A 27,268-nucleotide genomic window follows, 5' to 3' on the forward strand; every position below is an offset into this window, starting at 1 on the left:
GAGCAGCCAATTATATAAGGCAATTAATAACAAAAGCAAAGAAACACATTGACAACAATACAATAATAGTGGGGGACTTTAACACGCCCCTGACTGAAATGGACAGATCATCTAAGCAAAAGATCAACAAGGAAATAAAGACTTTAAATGACACACTGGACCAAATGGACTTCACAGACATATTCAGAACATTCCATCCCAAAGCAACAGAATACACATTCTTCTCTAGTGCCCATGGAACATTCTCCAGAATTGATCACATCCTAGGTCACAAATCAGGTCTCAACTGGTACCAAAAAATTGGGATCATTCCCTGCATATTTTCAGACCACAATGCTTTGAAACTAGAACTCAATCACAAGAGGAAAGTCGGAAAGAACTCAAATACATGGAGGCTAAAGTGCATCCTACTAAAGAATGAATGGGTCAACCAGGAAATTAATGAAGAATTAAAAAAATTCATGGAAACCAATGAAAATGAAAACACAACTGTCCAAAATCTTTGGGATACACCAAAGGCAGTCCTGAGAGGAAAGTATATAGCAATACAAGCCTTTCTCAAGAAACAAGAAAGGTCTCAAATACACAATCTAACCCTACACCTAAAGGAGCTGGAGAAAGAACAGCAAATAAAGCCTAAACCCGGCAGGAGAAGAGAAATAATAAAGATCAGAGCAGAAATCAATGAAATAGAAACCAAAACAACAGTAGAACAGATCAACGAAACTAAGAGCTGGTTCTTTGAAAGAATTAACAAGATTGATAAACCCCTGGCCAGACATATCAAAAAGAAAAGAGAAATGACCCAAATCAACAAAATCATGAATGAAAGAGGAGAGATCACAACCAACACCAAAGAAATAGAAACAATTATAAGAACATATTATGAGCAACTCTATGCCAGCAAATTAGATAACCTGGAAGAAATGGGTGCATTCCTAGTGATGTATCAACTACCAAAACTGAACCAGGAAGAAATAGAAAACCTGAACAGACCTATAACCACTAAGGAAATTGAAGCAGTGATCAAAACTCTCCCAAGAAACAAAAGCCCAGGGCCAGATGACTTCCCAGGGGAATTCTATCAGACATTTAAAGAAGAATTCATACCTATTCTCCTGAAACTGTTCCAAAAAATAGAAACGGAAGGAAAACTTCCAAATTCATTTTATGAGGCCACCATTACCTTGATCCCAAAACCAAAGATCCCATCAAAAACGAGAATTACAGACCAATATCCTTGATGAACATGGATGTAAAAATTCTCACCAAAATACTAGCCAATAGGATCCAACAGTACATTAAAAGGATTATTCACCACGACCAAGTGGGATTTATCCCTGGGCTGCAAGGCTGCTTCAACATCCGCAAATCAATCAACGTGATACAATACATTAACAAAAGAAAGAACAAGAATGATATGATCCTCTCTATAGATGCAGAAAAAGCATTTGACAAAGTACAGCATCCTTTCTTGATCAACACTCTTCAGAGTATAGGGATAGAGGGTACATACCTCAATATCATAAAAGCCATCTATGAAAAACCTACAGCGAATATCATTCTCAATGGGGAAAAGCTGAGAGCTTTTCCCCTAAGGTCAGGAACACGGCAGGGATGTCCACTCTCACCACTGCTATTCAACATAGTATTAGAAGTCCTAGCCACAGCAATCAGACAACAAAAAGAAATCAAAAAGCATCCAAATCGGCAAAGAGGAAGTCAAACTCTCACTCTTTGCAGATGATATGATACTTTATGTGGAAAACCAAAAAGACTCCACCCCAAAACTGCTAGAACTCATACAGGAATTCAGTCAAGTAGCAGGCTATAAAATCAACGCACAGAAATCAGTGGCATTCCTATACACCAACAACAAGACAGAAGAGAGACAAATCAAGGAGTCGATCCCATTCACAATTGCACCCAAAACCATAAGATACCTAGGAATAAATTTAACCAAAGAGGCAAAGGATCTGTACTCAGAGAACTATAAAATACTCAGGAAAGAAATTGAAGAAGACACAAAGAAATGGAAAAACGTTCCATGCTCATGGATTGGGAGAACCAACATTGTGAAGATGTCAATGCTACCTAGAGCAATCTACACATTCAGTGCAATCCCCATCAAAATACCATCCACTTTTTTCAAAGACATGGTACAAATAATCCTAAAATTTGTGTGGAACCAGAAGAGACCCCGAATAACCAGAGGAATGTTGAAAAAGAAAAGCAAAGCTGGCGGCATCACAATTCCGGACTTCCAGCTCTATTACAAAGCTGTCATCATCAAGACAGTATGGTACTGGCACAAAAACAGACACATAGATCAATGGAACAGAATCGAGAGCTCAGAAATGGACCCTCAACTCTATGGTCAACTTATCTTTGACAAAGCAGGAAAGAATGTCCAGTGGAAAAAAGACAGTCTCTTCAACAAATGGTGTTGGGAAAATTGGACAGCCACATGCAGAAGAATGAACCTGGACCATTTCCTTACACCACACACAAAAATAGACTCCAAATGGTTGAAAAACCTAAACGTGAGACAGGAGTCCATCCAAATCCTAAAGGGGAACACAGGTAGCAACCTCTTCGACCTCAGCCGCAGCAACTTCTTCCTAGAAATATCACCAAAGGCACAGGAAACCAGGGCAAAAATGAACTATTGGGATTTCATCAAGATAAAAAGCTTTGGCACAGCAAAAGAAACAGTCCATAAAACCAAAAGACAACCGACAGAATGGGAGAAAATATTTGCAAATGACATATCAGATAAAGGGCTAGTATCCAAAATCTATAAAGAACTTATCCAACTCAACACCCAAAGAACAAATAATCCAATCAAGAAATGGGCAGAAGACATGAACAGACATTTTTCCAAAGAAGACATCCAAATGGCCAACAGGCACATGAAAAAGTGCTCAACATCGCTCGGCATCAGGGAAATCCAAATCAAAACCTCAATGAGATACCACCTCACACCCGTCAGAATGGCTAAAATGAACAAGTCAGGGAATGACAGATGTTGGCGGGGATGTGGAGAAAGGGGAACCCTCCTACACTGTTGGTGGGAATGCAAGCTGGTGCAACCCCTCTGGAAAACAGTATGGAGGTTCCTCAAACAGTTGAAATTAGAGCTACCATTCGATCCAGCAATTGCACTACTGGGTATTTACCCCAAAGATACAAATGTAGGGACCCGAAGGGGTACGTGCACCCCAATGTGTATAGCAGCAAAGTCCACAATATCCAAAGTGTGGAAAGAGCCAAGATGTCCATCGACAGATGAATGGCTAAGAAGATGTGGTATATATACACAATGGAACATGATGCAGCCATCAAAAGGAATGAGATCTTGCCATTTGCAACGACGTGGATGGAACTGGAGGGTGTTATGCTGAGTGAAATAAGTCAATCAGAGAAAGACATGTATCATATGACCTCACTGGTATGAGGAATTCTTAATCTCAGGAAACAAACTGAGTGTTACTGGAGTGGTTGGGGGTGGGAGGGATGGGGTGGCTGGGTGATAGACATTGGGGAGGTTATGTGCTACGGTGAGCGCTCTCAATTGTGCAAGACTGTTGAATCACAGATCTGTACTTCTGAAACAAGTAACGCAACATATTTTAAGAAAAAAGAAAAAGAAGAAGATAGCAGGAGAGGAAGAATGAAGGGGAGTAAGTCAGAAGAGGAGATGATCCATGGGAGACGATGGACTCTGAAAAACAAACTGAGGGTTCTAGAGAGGAAGAGCGTAGGGGGATGTGTTAGCCTGGTGATGGGCATTAAAGAGGGCACATTCTGCATGGAGCACTGGGTGTTATGAACAAACAATGAATCATGGAACACTACATCAAAAACTAATGATGTAATATATGGTGATTAACATAACAATAAAAAAATTTAAAAAAAAAACAGGTTAAAGAGAGCAGGTTCAGTACAACAGTGTTCCACAACATTGAAGTGAGTTTTGAGAACTAACTGAAACAGGATCTACAGGAGCAGTGGTTCCATAAAATCAACATGGATGAATAATAAAATTTCCCATGACCCTGAAATAGAAGGGTATAACATATAAAGGTATTAGAATATTCTGGCTCATAGAAGATGCTCTTTTAATATGTGTTGAATGAATCAGAAATCTGGTCTCATTATATGTTGACATTTAAGACATGACAAAGATGCATTTCAATTTAGTTGGAAAAGACTGGACTATGAAATGGAAGTTGGCACAAATAGCTTTCTGTGTGCAACGAAGTGCAGTGGATCCTTATCTCACACATCTCACAAAAAATCAGGGAAAACCTTCAGTTTAGGAGTAACCATTCCACTTTAGTTGCACATCTAGAAACCTCCATAAAAAATCTACAGCTGGGCAAACCATCATAATTAAGGCAAAAAACTCAGATGTAAGAAGATAGACATATTTAACCAAATAAATTTTAAAACTATTTTATGGTTAGCAATATCTAACTAAAAGTCAATAGAGAAACTGTGATTTACAACAATTATTTGAAATGCTGATAATTATAGATAAATAGGCATATAATATGTGGACAAATAATGATAATAAGCAAATATCCATGGTGATCAAATACATGAACCTTTGCTGGAGCTCATTAATAGTTTAAAAACTCAACAAGAAATCTCATACCCATCACCTGGAGAAAATACTCAAGGAGCTGTCACATTGAGTGGGGTTGGAATTTTTGGACACACGGCATAGAGGTACTTTGTAATTTTGCTCTCAGAATTGTGAAGTGTTATGATGTCTTGTGGACGTTCTGAAGACAGTTACAAATATTTTTTAAAAAGATGTTCTTTGGGGTGCCTGGCTGGCTTAGTTGTTAGAGCATGGGACTCTCGAGCTTGGGGCTGGAGGTTCAGGCCCCATGTTGGATGTAGAGATTACTTAAAAAAAGCAAAATGGCAAGTAGCTAAATTGGTGAAATAAACAGCAATTTCTTTCCTGAAACATCGCAAAAAAACAAAACAACAAAACAAAACAAAAAAACCCAGGAATAAAACCACTCTGATCCCACTATGCAAACACCAAGGACTCCCACAGACAATTTTCAACAGAGAAAGTGGGTGGCTAGCTAAGCCAGGACATATTCGGGCTCACAGGTCATGAGGTATTTCTAAAGGAAGCTCATTAGCATACCCTTTTTCACGTAATCCATGTGAAAAATTTCACTTGAATACTCAAGAAAGAGGAAATACTTGGATTGTATGTTTCATATACTGCTCTTGCATAGATGTACCTGGGAGAATTTTTCCATCTGGATTTTCTCCTCTGTATGGAAATATAGTCTAATAAGTCCCATCTTAAAAGAGAAAAGACATATATCCTCACTTCACTGTACATCCCTCCACAGCTAATAGTTGACTTTTCTACTCTGGTTAAGTGCAAAGATCCCTGGTCTCAGGTCCTACTTTTATGCACCCTGTTCCCTGTCTGATTGGGTTTCCATTATTATGATTTAGTTAACACTGAACCTTGTAATTAGGAATACAATATCCACTTCTATATTTAGCATCATAAATACATAAATGAATCAATCAATATTTTTCTTAATCAAGCCAGCAAACAGCCACAGCAAACTCTCAGCTCTGGGCTAGGCTGGACTGGCCCTCAGGTGACCTCAGCTAAATGCTCTTGACTTTCATTCTCTTGACCTTCTCCCGCAGCTCCTACCGGTCAGTGAAACTCATCTAGATGGGGTCTCACAGAGGAAGGTCTCTGTGTGGAAATCAAAATACCTGCCTGGTTGGTAGATGATGGAGGATGAAGATCTGTCCCAAGACAAGAGAGCAGGAAATGGTCAAACTTCAGTGTCCCATCCAGACTTAGGACTGCACAAGAAACGACCAGGTCTTGTTCATCCCGAGGTTGCCCACGCTGCAGGACTACAGCCGACGAGGTATTTACAGCTGCTTTGGTCTGCTCATTAGGCACATTTCCCTCTGTTCCTCCCACCTTCCGGCACATGACTTACCTGCGGGACACTAGTGTGGACAGGAAGGACATTTTTCCTATTGAATTTCTGTTCCTAGGAGACTAGGTGATAGGCCAGGTGAAGTGAATTTTTCTTACTCTTTTTCTATGACCTCTGCCTTTCAGAGATCTAAACTCCCAGTACCATATCCCCCTCCTGAGTAATGTTTTCTCCTGTTTAAGGAGGAATCGGTCCTGACTAGGTCCCTTGGGTCCTTCAAAGCTTTGGCTTGTGGTGGAGACACAACCTCTGATATCTCTAGAAAGTTACTTTTCCCTTTTTCAACAAAGATGATGTTTGTTCCGTTAATATAAAACCCTGGGCCCTACACTCCTTGGCTTCATGACAATTTTGCCAAAACAATGAGGAATTTCACACTTCTATCACAAGTTCAGGCTATGACTTAAAATGTCACTATAAAATATTTGCCAATTATAAGATATATATTGAGATATTTTATGCACTATAATCTGAGTTTAGCACCTTAGAGGAATTGCCTGATTTAATTTTTATAAAAGTCCATTCTGTGAGGAAACACTAGTGTGAACCTCTTTCCTTACGGAGAAATGGGGTTTGGAGAATTTAGTGATCTTCTCAGAGTCATCATTGCAGAAAGGGATGGGTGTTGACTGCATTCTCTCAGGATGCTCCCAGTCTTCAAACTCTGTGCCAGTGGTCCCAACCATACATGGTACTTTTCCCCTGGATATATCTGGCAATGTCTGAGGGATGCTGCTGAACACTTCCAATGAGCAGGACAGCTCCCCCCAAAAATAATGACCCTGCCTCAAAGGTCAAATTGAGAATGTGAGAAACGTACTCTAGACCAGCACTTCTCCAAATTCAAAGTGCCTGTGAATCACTTAAGATCCTAGCTTCCTTGCAGATTCTGCTTTATCAGGGCTGGTGGGCCCAGGACTTCAGCATTTCTAATAAGCTTCTGAGTGATGTTGATGCTGCAGGTCGTGGTCTGTTGACCACTCTTTGAGTAGCAAGGCTATCGTCCTGTGATAGAGTAAGGTGCAGGTGTTGTAGGTGTTCTTCACAAAACAAACAAACAAACAAACAAACAAACACATTTTTGCAAAAAATTTTGAATGACTAGTAGTATATCCAGTCATTCTAGGGACTGTGGTAAATTCTGTGTTTGTTTCTTTTATATTAAGGACCCTTGTGTGGCACACACAAAAATACTTTTGGAAAAGACTTTCTAGTAGGCAGAAAAAGAGCCTCTTTAACTTGTCTACATTCTAGTACCTAGAAACATCGAATATGTTATTCTTTATAGGAAGAGGGAGGTTAAGGTAGCAAATGGAACAAGGCTGCTAAGCAGCTGACCTTAAACTAAGATTCACCAAGATTATGCCGGTGGGACTAACATAAACACCACAGTCCTCTGAATGTGGGAAAGGCAGGCAGAAGAGTTGGATCAGACAGAGATGTGAAGATGCCACGTCACTGACTCTGAAGATGGAGAAAGGGCAATGAGCCAAATAATGCTTGCTGTCACTAGAAACTGCAATTGGAAAAATAAAAAAGTCTCTCCTGTAGCATCCAGAAGGACCCAGGCACTGCAGATAACTTGATTTTAACCTACTGAGACTTACTTCAGGTTTCTGATCTCCAAAGGAGTAAGAGCTTAAATTTCTTTGAAGCCTCTAGTGTGGTAATTTGTTAAAGCAGAAATAGGAATGTAAAATAGACATCGATCCAATAAAATCGTTTTGGAGTAAAGCAAATTTTGGTTTCTCAATTAATTCTTTTCTTTACTCTTGGGTTAGGGTATTTTGGGTTGAAATCCAACCTTAGCTGGAAGAAAAAAAAGAATAAAGTCATTTTGAAGCTTCTGTTCCATTGCTGAAATAGAATGGAAAAAGTGTGATTTACTTACTTTATGTATTTATTTATTAAAGATTTATTTATTTATTTTGGAAAGAGAGAGTGCACACATGCACCAGCCTGTGTGGAAGGGCAGAGGAAGAGGGAGAGAGAATCTTTAAGCAGACTCCCCACTGAGCACGGAGCCTGACGTGGCACTTGCATACATGCCCTGAGATCATACCATGAGCCCAAATCACGAGTTAGACCCTTAAATGACCAAGCCACTGAAGTGCCCTTTTTATTTATTTTTAAAGTAATCTCTATGCCCAACATAGGGCTTGAACTCACCACCCTGGAATCAAGCATTGCATGTTCCGGTGCCGGGAAAGGGCAGCAATCCCTGTACCTACAGATGCAAGATTACTCCAAAATAAAAGAAAGAAAAGTAATATTACTCCAAACTTTGTGGTGAAAGAGAGGAGAAGACAACGAGGGGTGGGGAAGTGGTCAACGCTCAGAGAGGAAGACCCTTTGCTCTTCTTTTCTCCTGCTTTTATTGGTCCTTCCGGATAATCACAAATCCTTATCACTATTTCTCAAGCAGTGAAGTGTGACAAGGGGTCTTACTGAAACTGGGAGGATCTGTTTACAGAACAGATACTATGCTAATCTACGTGTTCTTTGAGTTCTGCTACACATAGCCTAAGGGACAAGGCGCCCCTCTCTTAGATCACAGGGCGGCTGTTTGGGCTAAGAGAGCTTTGGGGAAGGTCACTCCCCGCGGCATTCCAACGGCAGAGTGGTCATGCGGGCCCCAGCATTCCAAAGGCCCACGCCCTTCTCCAAAACCCTCCCTCGCCCCCAGCTGTTTCTGTGTTACATTTTATTTATTTATTTTTTTAGATTTTATTTATTTCTTTGACAGAGAGAGACACAGCGAGAGAGGGAACACAAGCAGGGGGAGTGGGAGAGGGAGAGGCAGCATCCCACCGAACAGGGAGCCCGATGCGGGGCTCGATCCCAGGACCCTGGGATCATGACCTGAGCCAAAGGCAGACACTTAACGACTGAGCCACCCAGAAGCCCCTCTGTGTTACATTTTAGCAAGCAAGGTATTGTGGCTGATTTTATGCTCTACATTAACCCCAATTCTCTGGCTGCCTGTCTGGCTCCTTTGGTGGAGCAGGTGACTCTTGATCTCAGGATCGTGGGTTTGAGCCCCACGTTGTTGTAGAGATCACTTAAAAATACAATCTTTAAAGAAAAAAAAAGTTGTTTCTTGTTCCACTGGCTGAGACAGCCAGGTGCCCTGTACCTTTATGTTTAAATATGAATTCTTTTTTATCTTATTTATCTTATTTTATTTTATTTTACTTTAGTTAGTTTGTTAGTTGTTATATGTTTATTCATTTTATTTAAATTTAATTAGCTAACATATAGTACATCATTAGTTTTCAATGCAGCTCTGTTCCAAATACTGATATTCTTTAACTCTGGGTTTCTCTGTCTCCTCAACATGGACATTCTGCTCACAGCCTGCCCTGGGGTGGGGTGTATCCTGTGCATTGTAGGGTGTTTAGAGCATCTCTGGCCTCCATGCACCCCTCTCCAGTGTGACAGGCAAAGCTGGCTCCAGACAGTGATCAGTGACCCCCATGGGACAAAATCACATCCAGTTAGAACCACACATTGAATGTAACAATCTCAAACTATTTTTTCCAGCATTGTTATAATAGCAATTTAATGATAAAGAATATGAAAGACCATCAACAATGTGAGTAGCAGTTACTCTGTGATATTGATATTAGCACTAATAATACATTAATTACTTAATCAAGCAAACAAACACAAGGATCTCCTGCTCTGGGCTAAGCTGAATTGGCTCCCACATGGTGACGGGTCAATGTTCTTGGCTTCCATTCTCTCTGACCCTGTCATCCATGGTCCACTGGGGTATTGGACTCACCTGGCTGGGGCGTCTTGACAGGAAGCTGACCTTGTAGATGTTTGAATTCCTCCCTGGACAGCAGATGATAGGGACTAAAGCTCTGTCCTCAGCTGAGACAGCAGGAAGGACCAAGCACTGGCCTCCAGCCAGAATTAGGACTTGGAACAAACAGACAAGAAACATGGCCTTTCCCATCCAAGGTTGCACAGGTTCATGGACTGGAGATGAGGAGGTCTTCACAGCTCCCTGTATTTGCTCATTAGGCACACTTGGCTCTCGTGATTCCAGCCTCTAAGCACATGATTCCCAAGTGGAGAAGTCCTCTGGACAGAAAGGATGCTTTCCTAATGAATCTGTTCCCAAAAGACTAGGTTAGAGATTAAGTGAATCAGGTTCTGTTGTTTGTTTTACTCTTTTCCTTGACCTTGCCCCCTTCCTGATGTATAAATCTCCTAGCACTTTATCTAAGCTTTGAGTTATAATTTTCTCCAAGTCTACAATGGACTGAGGAACAAACCTGGGTTAGGTCTCTTTATCTTCAAAGCATTGACATGTGGTGGGGACCCAGCCCTGCTGTCTCCAGATGGGGTCTATCATTCTAGTCAATAAGGTAGACAAGTGGGTCCTTCTGATAATAAACCTTGGCCGCTACAGACATTTGCTTCAAGACACGTTTGCCATTACAATTAGGAATTTCTTACTTTTTTTTTAGATTTTCTAATTTATGTATTTATTTGGCAGAAAGAGAGAGAGATCAAGCACAAGCAGGGGGAGCATCAGGCAGAGGGAGAGGGAGAAGAAGGCTCCCCTCTCTGACACCTCCCTGAATGGCCTTTGGGATCCCAGGTGCTCGCCAGGACCTGTGAGGATAAACCTGGTTTTGTTAGAGTTCCCTGATGGACATTGCTGAGGTGTGTCTTGCAATCACAGTAAGAACCAATGGGCCAGTGTGGCCCCAGCAGAGGCTCTGGTCAGAGAAGCATCTGTGGGAATGTCCAGAAGCACAGGGGTGCAGGGGAGTGCCCAGGCTTTCTGAGCCTGAGCATCCCTGTCACAACCTGAGACTTCAACAGAACAACGTTAGAGTCCACATCATCAGGAAGAGGAGGGAAGGAAGTGATGTAAAAAGATATACAGACTCTAGGTGAACCCTGGGCTTTTCTATTTTCATCTACAATAAAATTATGTAAAGGGATTAGTGGCCAAGTGTAGTTACCTCCAAATGAAGAACACAACTCAACACTATCTTTCTGGAAAAGCTAGGGAAAATTTACTTGGCATGGTAGAAGTCTATGAAATAAACTTATTTTTAAGAAATCCAACTTGCCCCATGTAAGATACAGAAATTTCCAGGCATTTGTGTCCAAGGTTGGGGAAAATTTTGGGATTGTATGCAAATGGACAAAGGGGAACCTGTGTGTATATCAGCCAGAGCCAAAATTTAGTAAAGTGAGTTACTTAAATGTATGGAGAAGTGGAATTATTCAAACAAATGAAAATTCCAGGAAACATGTGGAAGGAGCAGGTTCTAGTTCCATAGCCTGATCTAAGAATGGCAGTTCCAGGCTCTCAGACTCTGAGCCCTGCAATCATGGGCACCTCTTCAACTGCAGGACGATGGCCCCTTACATCACTGGAACCCCAGTGATTCTTTTCAGAGCCCTCTTTATGTCTCTGTTCCTCAGGCTGTAGATGAAGGGGTTCAGCATGGGCGTCACCACCGTGTACATCACCGAGGCTACTGCACTTGAGTGGGAGCTCTGGGGAGCAGCAGAGCTAAGGTACACTCCTAGAATTGTACAATAAAACAAGGAGACAACGGAGAGGTGAGATGCACAGGTGGAAAATGCTTTATACTTGCCCTGAGCTGAGGATATCCTACGTATGGAGGAAACAATCTTCGAGTAGGAATAAAGAATCCCAGCCAGGGGAGCGCCACCAAGCAGCACAATCCCGAAATACATAACCATATCATTAAGGAAGGTGTTGGAACAGGCCTGCCCAACTACTTGATTGAATTCACAGAAAAAATGGGGGATTTCCACCTTTGCACAGAAGGACAGCCGCAACACCATTAAACTCTGTAACAAGGAATTGAGAACACTGATGACCCAGGACACCAGAACCAGCAGTCCACAGAGCCGCGGGTTCATGATGACCGTGTAGTGCAAGGGGTGACAGATGGCCACGAAGCGGTCATAGGCCATCACAGTCAGGAGAAAGTCATCCCAGCCTCCAAAGATTAAGAAAAAGTACATCTGTGTGACGCAGCCGGCATAGGTGATGACTTGGCTCTGAGTCTGGATGTTCCACAGCATCTTGGGGATGGTGGTGGAGGTGAAGCAGATGTCTGCAAAGGATAGGCTTGCGAGGAAGAAGTACATGGGGGTGTGGAGATGGGAGTCTGAGCTGACGGCCAGGATGATGAGCAGGTTCCCCAGTACAGTGATTAGGTACATGCAGAGGAAAAGCCTAAATATGATGGGCTGTAATTCTGGTTCCTCTGATAATCCCAGAAGAAGAAACTCTGAAATTCCTGTGTCATTGTCTGCTTCCATGTGGTGGTGCTGCCTACAAGGAAAGAAAAAAAAAAAGCATAAAAGTGTTGAATTTTATGGGCTTCATTTATTTATTTAATACTTTATTTTTCTTTTTTTAAAGTTTTTCTTTAAATGTCAGTTATTGGGGCGCCTGGGTGGTCCAGTCGTCAAGCGTCTGCCTTTAACTCAAGGTCATGAGCCCAGGGTCCTTGGTTTGAGCCCCGCATCGGGCTCCCTGCTTGGTGCGAAGCCCTGCTTCTCCCTCTCCCATTCCCCCTGCTTGTGCTCCCTCTCTCGCTGTGTCTCTCTCTGTCAGATAAATAAATACAATCTTTAAAAAAACAAAAAGGAGGTTCATAAAACACAGGAAAGAAATGGACATGAGTGGTAAAGGAGATCTAATAAACTCAGGGGATTCCTGAGAGACTGTGATGAGCAGAAAGCTTCCCCGGTTCTGGCAGCCTTCCAGCCCCTGCCACATGCCCTTGCTGCCCAGCATAATTAACAAAGCAGAAAAAGAACAGTGTAACCAAACAGGAAAAGAGTGGGCTTTTTATGATGTCAGACATTTTACTGATTGAATATCCCTCTAGAAAAATGTGAAAAGGGAATAAACCTGCAATTTACAACAGAAAATACACACGGTAGTACACAATGTAGGACAATAGAAGGGGATTTTTAAAGATGAAATAAAAAAAGACTTTTCCAAATGATTTTAACTGCCAAATTTTTGAATCAGAAAACGAGGTTTTGAACATGAGATCTACCACATATACAATGTTGGAACTTGGGAGAGACAATCAATCCATTCCAAATGGGACTATCCTCACTCAGAGAGTGGGGACAGCAGTACCCATCCTCCTAGGGTGGATACAGCATTGGTCACCACATGCAGGAAGCTTATAGCACTGTTCCTTCCTGTGAGTAAATGAGTTATTTTCACCATTGAACAGATTTGGGAGCGTTTTCTCTGCGTTTCTCAAATGCTTCCATCGTTTACACGCTTTTTGGTCATGAAGTATTACAAAGTAAAGCTAGTTAGCATACCCCTTGTTGCATATGAAACACACTTTTCCATGTGAATACTCAGTGTGAGAGAAGGTTCTGAGAAATGTGTATCTCAGGAACTGTGTCACAAGGGAATAGTTACCTGCATGGGTCTGGGTCTTTCAATAAATACAGAACATGTTCAGAACCCACTACACCCTAAACAGTTCACCACTCATGCTCCAAGGTAAACACTCTGATTTCCTGCTCCCCTTAGCTGCAAAACTCCTCGGATATGTTCTAATTCCACTGGAACCATTTTAGGTCCCCCATTCCTTCCCCTTTCTCATCCAACCTCACTTCCATTCCCACCATGTATCGTCAACAACGATTCCTGTATTGCTGGGTCCTATGGACACTTCTCTTTTGAACACACTACGTAAATTAATTATAAATGAGTGTACCTAGTCTCAGGTGACCTCAGGTCAAAGTTCTCAGCTTCCATTCTCTCTGTTCCTTTCCTGAAATACCTGCTGAGCTCTCAGGCTCACCTGGTTGGGGTCTCTAAGATGAAAGTCTCCGTGTGGAGGTCTGAATTCCTCCCCGGATGGTTGATGCTCGAGACCGCAGCTCTGTTCCCAGACAGGACAGCAGGAAGCAGAGAGGCATGGGTCCCCCAGCCAGACTTAGGAACCCAAAAATAACAACCGTGTTGTGGCCAGTCCAAGGTTTCTCATGCTGAAGCTCTGCAGCAGAGGAGATATTTACAGCTCTGTGTCTGCTCATTAGGCACTGTTTCCATTGTTACTCCCACCTCAGAGCACTCCATTCCCAGTGGGCAACTTGTCTGGACAGAAAGGCAAATTTTCCTGCTGATACTTGGTTCCTGGGAGGCCAGATTAGAAGTCAGGTGAATCCATTTTTTTTATTAATCCTCTTTCTCATGAATTTACCTGCCTTCCAGAATTCTAACTTCCTTGACTTTACCTTAACTTTGAGATGATACTGAATTTCTTTAGTTGATGGTTTACTTTACCATTTATAGCTTTAAGGTGATTTTAGTAAATAAGCCATGTGATCCTCTTCCTGTGTGGTTTGGAGAGAAAAGACTCAGTACTCACCCTAGAGTTGAGATCAATTGTGTTTGAATCTCCAAATAAGGGCCCCTGAGTTGACATTAAATATACCTCGGAAAAACACTTTAGTCGGCAGAATAATGTCCCCCGAATATTTCCACATCTTAATCTACAGAATTTTTGGATATGTCTTGTGTCATGGGAAGGAAGAACTAAGGTTGCAAATGGTATTAACATTGCTAGTCAGCTGACCCAGGATAAAGTTATTTTGATTATCCAGCTGGGCTCAATAGATGACAAGAGTCCTGCAGTGGTGGAAGAGGGAGGCAGAGTCTTGGAGTCAGAGAGAGATTTCGAGATGCTATTTTGCTGGCTTTGAAGGTAAAGGGAAGGGACATAAACCTGAGAGTACAGGTGGCCCTAAAGCTGAAATAGGCAAGAAAACCTATTCTCCCCAGACCTCCACATGAACTCTTCTCTGCAGACAGTTTGATTTTAGCCCAGGGGGACTTATTTCAGTCTTTTGACTTCCAGAACTATCAGAAAATAAATTGATTTGTTTTAAGGGAGCAGCATGGTCATTTCTTGCAACCACAGTGAAAATCTAATCCAGACATTTATCCAATAACACTTTATACAAGGGGAGTGAAATCAGCCTTGGATTTTATTCATTTACATTCTCTTGGATAAGGATATACCGTGTTGGTGCCCTAATAAAAGTAGACAATGGAGTCTGAAGTCACTTTGGAGTTGTTCAGCCCCACGAGCTGGTACAGACGATCTCCCATGCCATGAGCCATGCTGACTTGCAGGTACTAACCTAGAAAAGCTGAATCCTTAAGGCGATTTGTTCTATCTTAAATCTTTGTGTCCAAATTTTTACATAGTTTAACTTTCACGCTAATCTAAATATTCATTCTTTTCATTCTTATCCTCTCCCACTTTCTCTCAAGTTTACTTGTGACAGGAAAGATCACCTAATAATGATTCTGTGTGTGTGCACATGAGCACCCAGGTTTACTTCAAAGAAAATGTGAATAAACACACACACACACAAATATCATACCCCTCACCTTTGAACATTTTCTTAGGGATCTACAAAATATGACCACACCTTCGTTTATTAGCCACAATATCACTCTGAAGTTGATTTTATTATCCCCATGTTATCTTCAGAAATAAGAAAACGGAGACTCAAGCTGAGAGCTTTCCCCCTAAGGTCAGGAACACGGCAGGGATGTCCACTCTCACCACTGCTATTCAACATAGTATTAGTAGTCCTAGCCACAGCAATCAGACAACAAAAAGAAATCATAGGCATCCAAATTGGCAAAGAGGAAGTCAAACTCTCACTCTTTTCAGATGATATGATACTTTATCTGGGAAACCCAAAAGACTGCACCCCAAAACTGCTAGACCTCCTACAGGAATTCACTAAAGTGACAGGATATAAAAATCAATGCACAGAAATCAGTGGCATTCCTATACACCAACAACAAGATAGAAGAGAGACAAATTAAGGAGTCGATCTCATTTAGAATTGCACCCAAAACTATAAGATACCTAGGAATAAATCTAACCAAAGAGATAAAGGATTTGTGGGTGCCTGGGTGGCTCAGTTGGTTAAGCAACTGCCTTCAGCTCAGGTCATGATCCTGGAGTCCCGGGATCGAGTCCCACATCAGGCTCCCTGCTCTGCAGGGAGTCTGCTTCTCCCTCTGACCCTCTTCCCGCTCATGCTCTCTATCTCTCATTCTCTCTCTCTCAAATAAATAATAAAATAAAATCTTTAAAAAAAAAAGAGATAAAGGATCTGTCCTCAGAAAACTATAAAATACTCAGGAAAGAAATTGAGGAAGACACAAAGAAATGGAAAAACCTTCCATGCATATGGATTGGAAGAATAAACATTGTGAAGATGTCAACGCTACCTAGAGCAATCTACATATTCAGTGCAATCCCCATCAAAATACTAACCACTCTTTTCAAAGAAATGGAACAAATAATCCTAAAATTTGTATGGAACCAGAAGAGACCCCGAATAGGCAGAGGAATGTTGAAAAAGAAAAGCAAAACTGGCAGCACCACGACTCCGGACTTCCGGCTCTATTACAAAGCTGCCATCATCAAGACACTATGGTACTGGCACAAAAACAGACACATAGATCAAAGGAACAGAATAGAGAGCCCAGAAATGGAACCTCAACTCTATGGTCAACTCATCTTTGACAAAGCAGGAAAAAATGCCAAAGGCAAAAAGACAGTCTCTTCAACAAATGGTCTTGGGAAAATTGGACAGCCACATGCAGAAAAATGAAACTGGACCATTTCCTTACACCACACACAAAAATAGACTCCAGATTAGGTTGAAAGACCTAAACGTGAGACAGGAGTCCATCCAAATCCTGAAGGAGTCCATCCAAATCCTAAAGGAGAACACAGGTATCAACCTCTTTGACCTCAACCGCAGCAACTTCTTCCTAGAAACATCTCCAAAGGCAAGGAGAGCAAGGGCAAAAATGAACTATTGGGATTTCATCAAGATAAAAAGCTTTTACACAGCAAAAGAAACAGTCCACAAAACCAAAAGACAACCGACAGAATGGGAGAAAATATTTGCAAATGACATATCAGATAAAGGGCTAGTATCCAAAATCTATAAAGAACTTATCAAACTCAACACCCAAAGAACAAAGAATCCAATCAAGAAATGGGCAGAAGACATGAACAGACATTTTTCCAAAGAAGACTTCCAAATGGCCAACAGACACATGAAAAAGTGCTCAACATTGCTTGGCATCAGGGAAATCCAAATCAAAAGCTCTATGAGATACCATCTCACACCACTCAAATGCCTAAAATTAACAAGTCAGGAAATGATAGATGTTGGTGGGTATGCGGAGAAAGGGGAACCCTCCTACACTGTTGGTGGGAATGCAAGCTGGTGCAAACACTGTGGAAAACAGTATGGAGGTTCCTCAACAGTTGAAAATACAGCTACCATACGATCCAGCAATTGCACTACTGGGTATTTACCACAAAGATACAAATGTAGGGATCCGAAGGGGTACGTGCACCCCAATGTTTACAGCAGCAATGTCCATAATAGCCATACTGGGGAAAGAGCCAAGATGTCCATCAACAGATGAATGGATAAAGAAGAGGTGGTATATATACACAATGGAATATTATGCAGCCATCAAAAGGAATGAGATCTTGCCATTTGCAGCGACATGGTTGGAACTGGAGGGTTTTATGCTGAGTTAAATAAGTCAATCAGAGAAATACATGTATCATATGACCTCACTGATATGAGGAATTCTTTTTTTTTAATTTTTTATTGTTATGTTAATTACCATATGTTACATCATTTGTTTTGGTGTAGTGTTCCATGATTCATTGTTTGTTGATAACATCCAGTGCTCCATGCAGAATGTGCCCTCTTTAATACCCATCACCAGGCTAACCCATCCCCCTACCCTCCTCCCCTCTAGAAACCTCAGTTTGTTTTTCAGAGTTCATCATCTCTCCTGGTTCGTCTCCCCCTCTGACTTACTCCCCTTCATTGTTCCTCTCCTGCTATCTTCTTCTTTTTCTTTTTTCTTAAAATATGTTGCGTTAATTTTTTCAGAAGTACAGATCTGTGATTCAACAGTCTTGCACAATTCAAAGTGCTCACCGTAGCACATGCCCTCCCCAATGTCTATCACCCAGACACCCCATCCCTCCCACCCCCGACCACTCCCGCAACACTCAGTTTGTTCCTGAGATTAAGAATTCCTCATATCAGTGAGGTCATATGATACATGTCTTTCTCTGATTGACTTATTTCACTAAGCATAAAACCCTCCAGTTCCATCCACATCGTTGCAAATGGCAAGATCTCATTCCTTTTGATGGCTGCATAATATTCCATTGTGTATATATACCACTTCTTCTTTATCCATTCATCTGTCGATGGACATCTTGGCTCTTTCCACAGTTTGGCTATTGTGGACATTGCTGCTATAAACATTGGCGTGCACGTACCCCTTCGGGTCCCTACAGTTGTATCTTTGGGGTAAATACCCAGTAGTGCAATTGCTGGATCGAATGGTAGCTCTAATTTCAACTGTTTGAGGAACCTCCATACTGTTTTCCAGAGTGGTTGCACCAGCTTGCATTCCCACCAACAGTGTAGGAGGGTTCCCCTTTCTCCACATCCCCGCCAACATCTGTCGTTCCCTGACTTGTTAATTTTAGCCATTCTGACTGGTGTGAGTTGGTTTCTCATTGAGGTTTTGATTTGGATTTCCCTGATGCCGAGCGATGTTGAGCACTTTTTCATTGCCTGTTGGCCATTTGAATGTCTTCTTTGGAAAAATGTCTGTTCATGTTTTCTGCCCATTTCTTGATCGGATTCTTTGTTCTTTGGGTGTTGAGTTTGATAAGTTCTTTATAGATTTTGGATACTAGCCCTTTATCTGATATGTCATTTGCAAATATTTTCTCCCATTCTGTCGGTTGTCTTTTGGTTTTGTGGACTGTTTCTTTTGCTGTGCAAAAGCTTTTTATCTTGATGAAATCCCAATAGTTCATTTTTGCCCTGGCTTCCCGTGCCTTTGGTGATATTTCTAGGAAGAAGTTGCTGCGGCTGAGGTCGTAGAGGTTGCTACCTGTGTTCTCCATTAGGATTTGGATGGACTCCTGTCTCACATTTAGGTCTTTCAACATAATTTGGAGTCTATTTTTGTGTGTGGTGTAAGGAAATTGTCCAGTTTCATTCTTCTGCATGTGGCTGTCCAATTTTCCCAAGACCATTTGTTGAAGAGACTGTCTTTTTTCCATTGGACATTCTTTCCTGCTTTGTCAAAGATAAGTTGACCATAGAGTTGAGGGACAATTTCTGGGTTCTCTATTCTGTTCCATTGATCTATGTGTCTGTTTTTGTGCCAGTACCATACTGTCTTGATGATGACAGCTTTGTAATAGAGCCAGAAGTCCGGAATTGTGATGCCGCCAGCTTTGCTTTTCTTTTTAAATATTCCTCTGGCTATTTGGGGTCTTTTCTGGTTCCATACAAATTTTAGGATTATTTGTTCCATTTCTTTGAAAAAAGTGGATGGTATTTTGATGGGGATTGCATTGAATGTGTAGATTGCTCTAGGTAGCATTGACATCTTCACAATGTTGATTCTCCCAATCCATGAGCATGGAACATTTTTCCATTTCTTTGTGTCTTCTTCAATTTCTTTCCTGAGTATTTTATAGTTTTCTGAGTACAGATCCTTTGCCTCTTTGGTTAAATTTATTCCTAGGTATCTTATGGTTTTGGGTGCAATTGTAAATGGGATCGACTCCTTGATTTGTCTCTCTTCTGTCTTGTTGTTGGTGTATAGGAATACCACTGATTTCTGTGCATTGATTTTATAGCCTGCTACTTGACTGAATTCCTGTATGAGTTCTAGCAGTTTTGGGGTGGAGTCTTTTGGGTTTTCCACATAAAGTATCATATCATCTGCAAAGAGTGAGAGTTTGACTTCCTCTTTGCCAATTTGGATGCCTTTGATTTCTTTTTGTTGTCTGATTGCTGTGGCTAGGACCTCTAATACTATGTTGAATAGCAGTGGTGAGAGTGGACATCCCTGCCGCGTTCCTGACCTTAGGGGAAAAGCTCTCAGCTTTTCCCCATTGAGAAAGATATTCGCTGTAGCTTTTTTGTAGATGGCTTTTATGATATTGAGGTATGTACCCTCTATCCCTATACTCTGAAGAGTTTTGATGAAGAAAGGATGTTGTACTTTGTCAAATTCTTTTTCTGCATCTATTGAGAGGATCATATGATTCTTGTTCTTTCTTTTGTTAATGTATTGTATCACGTTGATTGATTTGCGGATGTTGAACCAGACCTTGCAGCCCTGGGATAAATCCCACTTGGTCGTGGTGAATAATCCTTTAAATGTACTGTTGGATCCTATTGGCTAGGATTTTGGTGAGAATTTTTGCGTCCATGTTCATCAAGGATATTGGTCTGTAATTCTCCTTTTTGATGGGGTCTTTGTCTGGTTTTGGGATCAAGGTAATGGTGGCCTCATAAAATGAGTTTGGAAGTTTTCCTTCCATTTCTAGTTTCTGGAACAGTTTCAGGAGAATAGGTATTAATTCTTCCTTAAATGTCTGATAGAATTCCCCTGGGAAGCCATCTGGCCCTGGGCTTTTTTTTCTTGGGAGAGTTTTGATCACTGCCTCAATTTCCTTAGTGGTTATACGTCTGTTCAGGTTCTCTATTTCTTCCTGGTTCAGTTTTGGTAGTTGATACATCTCTAGGAATGCACCCATTTCTTCCAGGTTATCTAATTTCCCGGCATAGAGTTGCTCATAATATGTTCTTATAATTGTTTGTATTTCTTTGGTGTTGGTTGTGATTTCTCCTCTTTCATTCATGATTTTGTTAATTTGGGTGATTTCTCTTTTCTTTTTGATAAGTCTGGTCAGTGGTTTATCAATCTTGTTAATTCTTTCAAAGAACCAGCTCCTAGTTTCGTTGATTTGTTCTACTGTTCCTTTGATTTCTAGTTCATTGATTTCTGCTCTGATCTTTATGATTTCTCTTCTCCTGCTTGGTTTAGGCTTTCTTTGCTGTTCTTTCTCCAGCTCCTTTAGGTGTAGGGTTAAGTTGTGTATTTGAGACCTTTCTTGTTTCTTGAGAAAGGCTTGTATTACTATATACTTTCCTCTCAGGACTGCCTTTGCTGTATCCCAAAGATTTTGGACAGTTGTGTTTTCATTTTCATTGGTTTCTATGAATTATTTAATTCTTCTTTAATTTCCTGGTTGACCCATTCATTCTTTAGTAGGATGCTCTTTAGCCTCCATGTATTTGAGTTCTTTCCGACTTTCCTCTTGTGATTGAGTTCCAGTTTCAAAGCATCGTGGTCTGAAAATATGCAGGGAATGATCCCAATCTTTTGGTACCAGTTGGGACCTGATTTGTGACCTAGGATGTGATCAATTCTGGAGAATGTTCCATGGGCACTAGAGAAGAATGTGTGTTCCGTTGCTTTGGGATGGAATATTCTGAATATATCTGTGAATTCCATTTGGTCCAGTGTGTCATTTAAAGTCTTTATTTCCTTGTTGATCTTTTGCTTAGATTATCTGTCCATTTCAGTCAGGAGGGTGTTAAAGTTCCCCACTATTATTGTATTGTTGTCAATGTGTTTCTCTGCTTTTGTTATTAATTGCCTTATATAATTGGCTGCTCCCATGCTCGGGGCATAGATATTTACAATTGTTAGATCTTCTTGTTGGATAGACCCTTTAGGTAGGATAGAGTGTCCTTCCTCATCTCTTATTACAGTCTTTGTTTTAAAATCTAGTTTGTCTGATATAAGGATTGCCACCCCAGCTTTCTTTTGGTGTCCATTAGCATGGTAAATGGTTTTCCACCCCCTCACTTTCAATCTGGGGGTGTCTTTGGGTGTAAAATGAGTCTCTTGCAGACAGCATATGGATAGGTCTTGTTTTTTAATCCAATCTGATAGCCTGTGTCTTTTGATTGGGGCATTGAGCCCATTTACATTCAGGGTAGCTATTGAAAGGTATGAATTTAGTCCCATTGTATTGCCTGTAAGGTGACTGTTACTGTATGTTGTCTGTGTTCCTTTCTGATCTTTGCTGCTTTTAGGCTCTCTCTTTGCTTAGAGGACCCCTTTCAATATTTCTTGGAGGGCTCGTTTCGTGTTTGCAAATTCCTTTAGTTTTTGTTTGTTCTGGAAGCTTTTGATCTCTCCTTCTATTTTCAATGACAGCCTAGCTGGATATAGTATTCCTGGCTGCATATTTTTCTCGTTTAGTGCTCTGAAGATATCTTGCCAGTCCTTTCTGGCCTGCCAGGTCTCTGTGGATAGGTCTGTTGCCAATCTAATATTTTTACCACTGTAGGTTACATATGTCTTCTCCCGAGCTGCTTTCAGGATTTTCTCTTTGTCTCTGAGACTCGTAAGTTTTACTATTAGATGTCGGGTTGTTGAGCTATTATTATTGATTTTGAGAGGGGTTTTCTGTGCCTCCTGGATTTTGATGCCTGTTTCCTTCCTCACATTAGGGAAGTTCTCTGCTATTATTTGCTCCGATATACCTTCTGCCCCTCTCTCTCTTTCTTCTTCTTCTGGGATCCCAATTATTCTAATGTTGTTTCATCTTATCGTATCACTTATCTCTCAAATTCTGCCCTCGTGATCCTGTAGTTGTTTCTCCCTCTTTTTCTCAGCCTCTTTATTTTCCATGATTTGGTCTTCTATATCACTGATTCTCTCTTCTGCCTCATTTATCCTAGCAGTTAGTGCCCCCATTTTTGATTGCACCTCATCAATAGCCTTTTTGATTTCGACTTGGTTAGATTTTAGTTCTTTTATTTCTCCAGAAAGAGTTTCTCTAATAACTTCCACGCTTTTTTCAAGCCCAGCTAGTATCTTTAAAGTCATGATTCTGAACTCTACGTACGACATCGTACTAATGTCTGTATTGAGTAAGTCTCTGACTGACGGTAGTACCTCTTGTTGTTTTGGCTGAGGTGATTTTTTTCGTCTTGTCATTTTGTCCAGAGGAGAATAGATGAATGAGAGAACAAAATGCTAACAGGATTACAACGTCCCCAGCAAATATACTGTATACAAATCAGAAAAGACCTGAAACCAGGGGAAGAGAAAGGGAAAGAAAGAAAAAAGAAAGAGAAAAAAGAAAAAGAAAAAAAAAGATAAAAACAAAAACAGAACAATACAAAAAAAGCAGAATGTGTACAAATATGATCAGGCTAGTGCATAGATCAATGCCACACACTAGATTTTGCGCGTATTTTGGTCTCCTAGAAAGAAGTGCCTCCTAAAATTTTACAGGAAGAAAGACATATATGTATAAAATAAGGGTTGATACAATGAAGGGATAGAAGATGCTTGTAAAGATGAAAATTATAAAAGATTTTATAAAAGGACTTGATAAGATAAGAAGTTGTTTGAAAAAAGAAATAAGATTTAAAAAAAAAGAAAAAAGGAGAGAATGTGATCAGGCAGGACACTAGAACAGAGCCATACACTAGTGATTTAGGGTATATTTTGATCTATTAGAAGAAACTGTATCTCAAAATTTTAAAGAGAGAACTTATATATATATGCCAAAAATAAGGGTAACTACTATGAAGGGATAAAATATGACTCTAAAACTGAAAAATAAAAAATGTTTTTTTTTTAAAAAAGAGATTGATAAGATGTTGGTTGAAAAAGGAAAAAAAAAAACAGTTAACAAAAATTAACTTTGATGAACTAATGAATCATGGTAAAAAAAAAGCCATGAATTCTATGTGCCGTATTCCCCTAGCACTGGGGTTCTCCCGTTCTCCTTGATGGGTAAACTTGGTCTTGGCTTGCTGGCTGTTCATGCTGATCTTCTGGGGGAGGGGCCTGTTGCTGTGGTTTCCAAATGTCTTTGCCGGAGGCGGAATTGCCCTGCCCTTGTGATTCCGGGCTAAGCAAGCTGCTCGGGTTTGCTCTCAGGAGCTTTTGTTCCCTGCAAGCTCTCCGTACAGCCTTGGAGGACCAGGGCAAAAATGGTGGCCTCCCAATCTCCACCCGGAGGAGCCGAGAACTCTGGGCCCCGCTCCTCACTGCGCCCACAGAGAAAAGCAGTCTCTCCCTTGTCCCTGGTCTCTGGCCGCACTCCGTGCTCATCCAGCCTGTGACCGAGCGTTTGTATCTCTGGCACCCAACCCCGTGTGGAGTCTCCAAACCCAGCAGATCCCTGCGGTGCGTTCCCGCGCCACTCCTCCCCGGGAAGGAAGGGGAGTCTCCCCGGATCTGCCGCCTGTTGGGTCCCTGCTGGAGGAGCAGTGCCCTGCCTGGGCTGCGGATCACAGTTTATGGCAACCCCAAGTTGAGAGCCCGCGCCTGGCCTCCGTCTCTGCAGCCGGCTTCCCTGCTCCGATTCCTGGGAGCTCTGCCGCACTCAGGCACCCCCGTCTTCCTGTGACCCCAAGGGTCCTGAGACCACACTGTCCCAGGAAGATTCCACCCCCTGCTTAGCCACTGCAGTGACGTCCCTCAGCGGAGCCAACTTCTAAAAGGTCCGATTTTGTGCTCCGCGGCTCTAGCACTTGCCAGAAGCGGCCAGCGGAGGCCCCTTCCCCGCCGTCTATCCTCCCGAATATCAACTCGGATTCACTTCTCCGCACGTCCTAACTTCCAGAAAGTGGTCGCTTCTCTGTTCAGATAGTTGTTGCTACTCTCCTCTTTGATCTCCTTTTGAGTTCGTAGGTGTTCAGAATGGTTTGTTCCCTATTCAGTTCAATTCCTGAGACCAGACGAAATCTAGGTCTCCTACTCCTCCGCCATCTTCCTCCGCCCCCGATATGAGGAATTCTTAATGTCAGGAAACAAACTGAATGTTGCTGGAGTGGTGGGGGTGGGAGGGATGGGGTGGCTGGGTGATAGAATTTGGGGAGGGTATGGGCTATGGCGAGTGCTGTGAATTGTGCAAGACTGTTGCATCACCCCGATCTGTACCTCTGAAACAAATGATGCAATACATGTTCAAGAAAAAAAAAACAAAAAAAGAAGAAGAGAGCAGGAGGGGAAGAATGAAGCAGGGAAATCGGAGTGGGAGATGAACCATGAGAGATGATGGACTCTGAAAAACAAACTGAGGGTTCTAGAGGGGAGGAGCGTGGGTGGATTGGTTAGCCTGGTGATGGATATAAAAGAGGGCCCATTCTGCATGAAGCACTGGGTGTTATGCACTAACAATGTATCATGGAACACTACATTCAAAAGAAATGATGTAATGTATGGAGATTAACATAACAATAAAAAATTTTAAAAAAGATTCCAAAAAAAAAAAAAGAAAACTGAGGGTCAGGGGCATGAAATTTTAATAATTTACAGAACAAAAAGTTAAAGCTTATTGTGCACTTTCTGGAATTTATAGAAACAGAATCATTCAGAATGTCCTCCTAAATGTTGCCCAACTCCTCTATGCATCAAACTGTATAGTTTATTTAAAAATTTTTTCAAAGTGTAGTTGACACACAAAGTTCTTATTTTCCAGTGTGCAACATAGTGGTTCAACCGCCAACTCTTTAGGCTTTGATGGGCTCACCACAAATGTGAAGCTATGTAGTTTAAATAGGTGCAGTTTATTACATATAATTATACTTCAGGGATATAGTTGAAGGAAAAAGTCTAGTGGACCATAGCTGAGTGTATGATCTAGTGCACTGGTGTAGCTGATTCACAATGAACAGGGATGGAAGATATCACTCCTAACTAGGAAGAAAGCAGTGTCTCTAGGGATATGGGAAAAAGGAAATTAAATTAAGGTAATTCACATTTGGTATCCCTGCTCTAAATCAGTCCCTGGTACTGATTTTATATTCAAAGTACTCTTTCCTAAAGAAAAAAGAAGGCCCAAAGTGAGTAGAACAAAGGAAATCATAAAAAAGAAACATTTTGTATAGGAATAAAATTTTTGAAATTTTGCATCATTATATTTGTGATTATCCTGACATGAAGAATATACCTGGTCAATCTATTTGTCCAAATTTGTCTTTCCATGTAGACTGCACTGGGAGGTACATGTTTGCTACTCAGTGTTTGCCAGTGGCTATGGTAGGCTTCCTGGACAGGGAGATGCATCACAGAATAAAAGCAGGAGACCAGTTCAGAAACACAGGGGCATGTTTCCAGAGTAACTGCCTGACATTAAGCATTTTGATTGTAATGTAATGACCTGACATTAAGCTTTTGTTCTCTGATGCATGCATTTCTAAGGTAGTCAGGTTGAGTAAACACACTATTAGGTGAGGGACACAATTACCAGATAAGTGCTCAGGCTGCCCCAGCTATGAAGTACCTCTTCAAAAAGCCCTGGGTAACCTCCATACTGACACAAGAATGACCCTGATTTTCCCATTGATCACCCAAATTCTAATCATATAAAAATCTCCAATAAAGTGTGAACCCACAAACCCCTAACCACTCTGGCCATGGGCCCTAATAAAGGCAGATCCCGCAGGGGAGCTCTGTCTCCCTCTCAATGCCACTCTCCCTCTCTGACAGCTCCCTGAATGGCTTTGGGATCCCAGCTGCTCTCCAGGACTTCTGAGGATAAACCTGGTTTTGTTACAGTTCCCTGATGGGCATTGCTGAGGTGTGTCTTGCAATCACAGTAAGAACCCAAGGGCCAGTGTGGCCCCAGCAGAGGCTCCGGTCAGAGAAGCATCTGTGGGAATGTCCAGAAGCACAGGGGTGCAGGGGAGTGCCCAGGCTTTCCGAGCCTGAGCATCCCTGTCACAACCTGAGACTTCAATAGAACAATGTTAGAGTCCACATCATCAGGAAGAGGAGTGAAGGAAGCGATGTAAAAAGATATACAGACTCTAGGTGAACCCTGGGCTTTTCTGTTTTCATCTACAATAAAATTAGGTGAAGGGTTTAGGGGTCAAGTGTAGTTACTTTCAAATGGAGAACACAACTCAACACTATCCTTCTGGAAAAGCTAGGGAAAATTTACTTGGCATGGTAGAAGTCTATGAATTAAATTTATTTTTAAGAAATCCAACTTGCCCCATGTAAGATACAGAAATTTCCAGGCATTTGTGTCCAAGGTTGGGGAAAATTTTGGGATTGTATGCAAATGGACAAAGGGGAAGCTGTCTGTATATCAGCCAGAGCCGAAGCTTAGTGAAGTGAGTTACTTAAATGTATGGAGAAGTGGAATTATTCAAACAAATGAAAATTCCAGGAAACATGTGGAAGGAGCAGGTTCTAGTTCCACAGCCTGATTTACGAATGGCAGTTCCAGGCTTTCAGACGCTGAGCCCTGCCGTCATGGGCACTTCTTCAACCAAAGGACCATTGGCAT

At 41.5% G+C, this 27,268-nt stretch overlaps 1 protein-coding gene across 1 annotated transcript; it reads right to left on the reverse strand.

The window, feature by feature from the left end:
- Window positions 1-11,399: 11,399 nt before the first annotated feature.
- Window positions 11,400-12,332, reverse strand: LOC148165164 (olfactory receptor 7A17-like). Its single transcript, XM_088016826.1, has one exon. The coding sequence runs from the start codon at window positions 12,330-12,332 to the stop codon at window positions 11,400-11,402; it is 933 nt and encodes a 310-aa protein (XP_087872952.1).
- Window positions 12,333-27,268: the final 14,936 nt, after the last annotated feature.

The sequence above is a fragment of the Eumetopias jubatus genome, unplaced genomic scaffold (genome assembly GCF_037043125.1).
Source record: "Eumetopias jubatus isolate StellerSeaLion01/CBP00866 unplaced genomic scaffold, mEumJub1_p1.0 scaffold_1, whole genome shotgun sequence".
NCBI lineage: Eukaryota > Metazoa > Chordata > Mammalia > Carnivora > Otariidae > Eumetopias > Eumetopias jubatus.

Coding starts and splice junctions, on each gene's coding strand:
- LOC148165164 (XM_088016826.1), bottom strand. CDS start 12,332: ATGGAAGCAGACAATGACACAGGAATTTCAGAGTTTCTTCTTCTGGGA.